The sequence below is a fragment of the Centrocercus urophasianus genome, unplaced genomic scaffold (genome assembly GCF_019232065.1).
Source record: "Centrocercus urophasianus isolate 14NV4802_14NV808 unplaced genomic scaffold, USGS_Curo_1.0 seq_2, whole genome shotgun sequence".
Taxonomy (NCBI): domain Eukaryota; kingdom Metazoa; phylum Chordata; class Aves; order Galliformes; family Phasianidae; genus Centrocercus; species Centrocercus urophasianus.
The window spans coordinates 4,752,548-4,759,790 of record NW_024884755.1 but is presented as its reverse complement, the minus strand read 5'-3'; the positions used below and the strand labels follow the sequence as shown (position 1 = coordinate 4,759,790).

The window sequence follows — 7,243 nt, the reverse complement described above, 5'->3', positions numbered from 1 at the left end:
TCATTTCCTGGCTTCTGCCACAAGGTCCCAGGTGTAAAATAAGATGCAAGAATCTGCACTGCAATACAACTACGCAAATTTTCGTCAGCAGAAAAACCTCATTTAACAACCCACTGGAATTTAAAGCTACAGTTTGAATCCTGAGCCCTGGCACCACTGCTGTAACAATGAAAGATCCTCCTCCCCCTGAAGATTGCTTTCTCTCAATGTACCCTTTCCAAAGTACCTTTAAGTCAATGAAGTCTTTTCACTATGTACGTTAGGAAAACAAATATGACTTTCATAGGTCAAAGATGCTGCATTAAACCAGTACTTCCAGACTCAACACTGACTTATCCCAGTGTGGGAAAATAATTTAATTCTGATCAGACTTGCACAATTTTTATGTACATGGCACACAAAATGTGGAGTTGGTAAGTTTATGCATATTGATAGTAGTGAATTACTGGCCAGATTCCCAATTAGCTTAATCAAGCCACAGTAGAGAACTGGGAATATGTTGCAGGAAATTCAGTAAATATCTCTACCCAGTTCACCACTGCATGATGTTGGCCACACGACAAACTGCACAACTACCTGCATTATTATTTCTATTATGTACCTAATAAGTGCTGAGCCTCATTTTGTTATCATAGATATGAGTGGTTGTGCCATTCCTGAAGGTGTTTTAACACCACAGGCTGCAATCCTCCAGGTTCTAAGAACAAGTGACCCCTTAGAAAGGTGCTCCAAAGACTGAAATAGCGAGATTAATCACCAGAAAGGAGACAGCAAAGGAACAATAAAACCAGATTAAAAAGAGACAGATCAGAAGCTTCTCTATAACTACAACTTAACAGACAGAGCAGTAGGGAAATTCAGCTCTGTTGACAGCTTGGAAGTACAAAACCAGGCAGAAGAAGTGACATAAACACTCAAAATGGAGCAACAGATCAACACCAATGGAGAATTTGAGCAGGCGACTCAAAATATGTACAAGGATTATGGGGAAGATAGAGTATGAAGGAGAACTGATGGGATTTCAAGTTCTGAAGACCAGATTTTAACAGTTACGAATTCAGGAACACCTGAGTGGAAAGAACACCGTGTTGCTCTGTTCCTCCAATGGAAGTGTTATTTATCAGGTCAGCAGACCAGGCAGCCGGACCAGCACCCCACAGCGCTTCACAAGGAACGTTGGAGGAAAGATGTTAGAATGAGAAATACCACGTTTACCTTTTCTCCTTCCCCTCTCTCCTCCCTCTCCCCCCAAAACCCAGCACTTTCATTTGATAGCAGAAAGAGAAAAGTACAACTACTTTGGTGACAGCAGCTCTGAAAACCACTGCCACATAACTCCTGGCCGTTTTTATTATTAATTCAGGATTACAATATTTATCTTTGAAGTAGCGCCATTTACCACCGACAAAGTTAGGAAACACTGCCAATATAGAAGCTCAAGGAGGACGGCCTCGACTTGGTTGACCCTGAGCCAAAAATACCAAAAGCACATTAAAATGTATTAGCATTAAGTGCAAGTATGAAATGAGAATTTTCACTATGAGCTGAGGGACTTCTAATTGAAAAATAAAGCAAGAGTCCTGTGATCCTCCAGTCCTTGAATGAGGGTTGCACAGACAAAACAAGAAGCAAAGCCCCGCGCTATTTCTGGATGAAAGACATTTTCAGCACTTCTGATGGGATTTATAACTGAAGTTGATGCACTGCTATTTCTTCTAACATATTGCACACAGCACAAGTTAATGACTATCATGTCTCCAGTCTTTAATGTACTCAAACTCTTCCACAGCATCCCTTCCTCACATCTTCATCTCCTTAGTGATCAGCAGAGCTTTGGTCACCCCCAGACAGAATTACTCTCAAACATGCAGCAGAGGGGCACACCAAAGAGAGAGGCTGAGACCAAAAGGTGTATGACCTGCTATTGCTACAGGAGAGAGAGAATTAAAAGGCTGCTGATGTGAGAGCACTAGGAGTTGCATTCTTCAAGGAAGGCTCCTGATGCTCAGTGCTCTGTTGCCAGTGATACAAGCACAAAAAGCAGGAGAGTCCTGGGCTTTGCAAGTCCAGGTATTATGCAGCGTTAGAACCTCTGATAGCACAGCTGCCTTCCCAAGCGCTTTCTCAGCCCCAAGGCCCGAACTCAGAACAGCAACTGTTGCCTTTCAAAAACCCCACGCTGTAAGAAACTAAATTCAACTCCTGCAACTTAAAAGGCACTTCCCTCATCACCGCAGCGCAGATCCGAAGAAGCAGAAGGACAAACATCATCATCTTCCTCACTCGTCCAATAGAAGGCTCAAAGCCACTATAAGACTATAAGAGGAACGGAGAGCCCCGCACCCAGACGTTCACATCGTGGCAGCGCCTGGCTGTCCCAGGGCGCCTGGTGGGAGGTGCAGAGACGCCAGTAGCGCGGATACCCGCGGTGCGGCGCGCAGCCGCCGGGCCGTGCCGGGCCTTCTGGAGCGCAGCGCTGTCCCGAGGCGCGCACTGACCGACCACCGCCGGCCTTGCCGAGCCCTTCCCTTCCCCCCACGCTGCACGTGGCTCCCGGCACTGCCCGCACACCCACGGCGCTCTCGGCAGCGACGCAGCCTGCTCACCCTCCCCATCCCGCGCAGCTGCGCCGCGGGGCTCCCGCAGAGCCCTATTACTCCCCCCGCCTCCGGCAGCGCTCCGACCGCTGCGCTCCACAAAACCCCTCGCGTCAGCGGATCCCTGAGGTCACCCTCGGGGATAACGCGCCGGCAAGAGCCGACGGCTACCGCGGGCTGCTCTAACCCCGCGCCTCGCGCTCCGTTCCTCTTTCCCTGCCTCCCGAATCCCACCTGGCGTCCGCACCGCACGGTCCCGGAGGAGCGGGGCAGGCTGGCTGCCGGTGGCGGCCCCGCGGCGTGCTGTGCGCGGATTTCCCCCCCCCCGGTCGCCCGGCTCCGAGCCCAGCCCGCATGGCACGCGGCAGCTACAGGGGACGGAACGCGAAGCCCGGACCGCGAGGGGAACGCTCTGCGCGGCGCCAGCCCCGGAGTTACGGCACTTTTCCTTTAGGACCAAACTTGCCATCTCTTGCCGGCGCCATTAATCTCCATCCCCGCACCGCTCACGCAGGAGCGAGGCGGTTGGCTTCTCCTTTTCCTCCCCTCGCCCCCACACGCGCTCCCTAAAAACCCAACAATTATCAGTGTGGATTTTTTTCCTTAATTCCCCTACATCTGCGTCATTATATTCGCATTAGAAATCAATCAGCTCCGGTCATTAGCATTAGCGATCTACTCGTAAAGCAAACACCCGTCACGCTAATGAACTGAACGAGGCATAATTTCTTGTTGTGTAAACCGATGCTCAGCTCTAATCAGCAATAAATTCAATCAGAAATTACTTACATCAACCGGAGAGCGACGGCTGAGAGGAACGGACACCCCGGACGCCGGCAGAGCGCTGCGGGGAGCGGAACGTGGCCGCGGAGCCGTTGGGGGGATGCAACCCTGAGCTTGAGGGAGCACCCGGCTGCAGCCCCCGCCGCGTGCCCGACCTCGAGATGAAGCCTCGCGCTTCTGATCAGAGCAGCGCAGAGCGGCGGCGCTTCGCTACAATCGGACAGAGCGAACTCCAGGTGCAGCGACTTAACGAGGCGCTCGCAATCAGGGGAGAACTCACAGCTGAAGGTGGGGGATTAGTTACTTTGCGTGGGGGGACAAAGGAAAAGAGAGAAGAAGGGAGAGAAAAAAGAAAAAAAAAGACATCAACAGCACCTGCGGCCCTCAGACGGTTTTCTGCAGCCCGGTGGCTCTGCGGCTTCGGCCCGGCCGCGGGACACCGCGCTGTGCTGCCGCGCTCGGGGGAAGCAATGACGGCCCTGTGCGGGGCTGCGGCGCAGCTCCGGGAGAAGGCAGCCCGACTGCCGTCGTTATCAGCCCTTCCTCGCAGACCTCGCAGTAGTTTCCCAGTCGCGCGGCTGCGGGCTCCCGCTGAGCTCCCGAGGGCGGGTAGCGGGGCCGGGGCCGCCTTCCCTCCTCGCCCTGAGCTTCGGCGGGACCCGAACCAGCGGCCCCGGGCGTGGGCATAGAGCCGCCCCGCCGCCGCGCGCTCCTCGCCCCGCTTCAACTCGTCTTCGCGTTTCGTTCCAACCGAAATCCTCGTCCGCACCTTTTAATAAAAGTAGTTATCTGTCCGAGCGCTGCGAAATTATAGCATTTCCACCTTTAAAAGACAGTAAACAAAATAATACTGGCGAATAAATGCTGCTAGCATCGAAGGATAAACACGTCGTAAAGCCGCTTCAGACGGCCGTACAAAATGTGCTGCGCTTTATAGGCTGGAGTACAGACAGACACATCGATACTGCGATCCGGGAGCCCCTGCCCGGGGCCGCGCTGCCGCCTGCAGTGAGGAACCTCAGTGCGGGTTAAGAAAAATAAAAGTCCCATTTAAACTTTATTGAATTAAAGCAAAAATTAATTTTCAATATTCACACATATATTACAGAGTAATAGTAAAAGTTCAATATACTTCCTGGCGTTTAGTTGGGCCACATTTTACAAGAGCAAAACAAGCGTCAAAACATTTAGCAGCCTTAAATTTCACAATCACTCAGAATTACATAGAAATATTGAAATACTGCGGTCAGCCCTCGCTGCAAACAGTTCTTCACGTAGAAACGTCTCCTTCAGCCCGCACACAGCCAGAGCGGCATCTGCTCTTCCACCGTGGCATCCACGTATTCAAAAATACTTTGCGCTTTTGTTTTGTTGTGTGGGTTGTTTTTTTTTAAGTTAAAACTCAGAGAAAAGAGTCGAGATTAACATGTTTTAAAAACAAAACTACAAAATATGCTGTAAAGGACAATGGAAATACCTAAAGCCTACTTGTGCGAGGCAGAAACCATGGGGAACGATGGCCGATTACACAGTGACACAGAGATGGGAACTAATTCTGTGGGAGGAGAGAGGAATAGAAATGGGGCTGTGATCAATTATAGTGTCTCCTGCCTGTTGGCTGCAACACAACGGAAATAAGGAGTAATTCTTCAAAGCGATGTACACAACCTAAGCAGGATTTAGCTTCTTAAATATTTGCACGTAAAAAGTCCGCTGTCCACAGCTCCGTACACCCAGCTGGGGCTGGGGAACTTGTAGGAGATTCTCTGACTTGCAGCTCTCCCTTCTCTCAGATGAGATGTGGTTTAAAGCGGGAACACCAGAAATCCAGAGAATGTCGAGTACTTCCAGCCCCCCATCAGGTTCCCTCTCTCCAGTTTTAGATAAGCTCTGTCTCCTTTCTCCATCTGTATCAGCACTCCGTTGCTGGCAGCTTCTCGGGTCACATCTTGGTCTCCTGCAAAGGCAGAAATCACTGGCCACCCATTTAGCATCAAACTCACCTAAAGAGCAAGATAAAACAAAGCCCTCCGTCAGTGCAAGGCTTGCCTCGCAGGGGAAAGTCGTTAGGAAAGGGCCTCTTTTGGCAGCTGCAACTCCAGCCCATAAAAATGAAACAGCGATGTGAGCCCGGCTGAGGTGTGCCCTCCAAGGGAAGAGGGCTTTCACCGCTGCTTTAGAGCGGCAGCCACATCAAACCCCTGGTGCATATAGAACAAGGCATTGATCCTATTCTGAAGGATTTCAGTGGGGTGCCCGCATGTTTTCAGGCTATGAAAGAGCTCTGCTCACACTCAATGAAAGGTGGCTCTATGCGGAACCTCAGAGCCGTGCGGAAGGCTGTCACAGCCGCCCCTCAGCGCATCTGAGGTGAGTTCAGGGGTGTTTGCCTTTGCCAGGCACAAAGACAATGTGCCACAACAGTCAATAGGCATTCCTCGGATCACACTGCCGACCCCAGGACTGTGTACCCCGCATTAACAATGCGCTCCCTGCCCAACCTAACGTGGGAAGCACTACGACGCTGCAGCTGTGCGTTCACCTTTGCAATGCGCATCGCTGCACAGACATTTTCCGCCTGGGTTCTGCTACCTGGCTTCGGGCCGGTAGTTCCATATCCCTACCCAGAGGTGTGTGTGCACCGAGCTACACACCAAAGGCGTGTACGGGGTGTCTGCATGTCTGCATGCGGCGCTGCATTCATACATTCCAGATGGGTCCACGTCCCGGAGCCCCCCAGCTCCCTCGGTCCCAGGAGCCTCCCCTCCGGCGGCCGTGCAGCGCTGCCCTTGATCCGGGATTTCAGCTCCCGGCCCGGGGCGGCTCTCGCTGCCAGTGCAGGCCTCGTGGCCGCGCGGCCCTCGGGCGGGGCGGCGGGGGGTGCCCGGGGACACGGCACGGCCCCACCGCGTCCCGCTTCACTCCGTTCCCCCCGCGCCGCTGCTCCCGCGGGCTGACCTGGATGGTTTGCCTGTTGTAGACTTTCACCACGTGAAAATTAAAACTGTAAATTCCTTTCCTTGGCGCTATGAACGTGCTCCTCTCCGAGTCGAAGTTGCTGCCGATGTTCACTAGTACCTGCAAGGAAAGGGCACCGTCAGCGCTCCGCCGAACCCCGGCCCCCGGCTCCCCCCTGGGGCGGGCAGAGCCCCGCGGGGCGGTGCGCCCCCTCCTAGCCCCGACAACTTCCCGTCCGCAGCCCCGCTCCGCACCTGGTCGAAGTAGATGATCATGGTGCGGTTGCTCATCTCGGAGGGCTCGTGGTTGGTGCTGCGGATGGCGGAGAAGGCGACCTTGGCGCTGCCGGAGCGCACGGAGATGCCGAGCGCGGTGCCGGTGGGGTCGGACGTGGGGTTGGAGTCGCACACCACGAGGCACTTCCCCTCCAGCACGATGGGCTCCGTCTCGTTCTGCCCGCACACCAGCCACGCCGCGCCCAGCAGCAGCCCCAGCGCCAGCGCCGGCCCCGGGCCTCGCATGGCGCCGCGCTCCCTTCGCTCCGCTCCGCGCCGCGCGGTACGGCACGGCACGGCACGTCCGGGCACGGCACGTCTGGGCACGGCACCGCTCCGCTCGCCCTGCTCCGCCGCGCTCAGAGAGGGGCCGGGAGCGCCCCACCGGGAGGGAAGAGGCCGCGAGAAGGCACGGCAGCACCGGCGCACATAGCGCGGAGAGGTGCGGGGAGGTGCGGTGCGGGGCCGAGCGAAGCCGTCCGCAGCCGCGCGGGGCTGAGGGAGGCGGCGGGAGGCGGCGGCGCTGCCGGGGCTGCCGGCGAGCACAAAGACGGCGCGGGGCGCGGCCCCGCCTCCCCACCGGCCCCGCGCTGGCGTCAGCGCCCCGCGCCCGCCCCCGCCGCGCCCGAC

The 7,243-nt window shown here is 54.9% G+C and overlaps 1 protein-coding gene across 1 annotated transcript; it reads right to left on the bottom strand.

Annotated features, from left to right (window-relative positions):
- Positions 1 to 4,493: 4,493 nt before the first annotated feature.
- On the bottom strand, positions 4,494 to 6,859 carry CBLN1 (cerebellin 1 precursor). The gene is made up of 3 exons (XM_042821571.1): positions 6,593 to 6,859; positions 6,339 to 6,458; positions 4,494 to 5,383 (listed from the first exon to the last, which is right to left on the bottom strand). The coding sequence occupies exons 1-3, from the start codon at positions 6,857 to 6,859 to the stop codon at positions 5,186 to 5,188; spliced, it is 585 nt and encodes a 194-aa protein (XP_042677505.1). The 3' UTR covers positions 4,494 to 5,185.
- Between the last annotated feature and the right edge of the window lie 384 nt (positions 6,860 to 7,243).

Coding starts and splice junctions, on each gene's coding strand:
- CBLN1 (XM_042821571.1), bottom strand. CDS start 6,859: ATGCGAGGCCCGGGGCCGGCGCTGGCGCTGGGGCTGCTGCTGGGCGCG. Junction 6,459..6,592: donor TGATCATCTACTTCGACCAG/GTGCGGAGCGGG, acceptor CTTTCCTTGCAG/GTACTAGTGAACATCGGCAG. Junction 5,384..6,338: donor ACAACAGGCAAACCATCCAG/GTCAGCCCGCGG, acceptor CTTGCTCTTTAG/GTGAGTTTGATGCTAAATGG.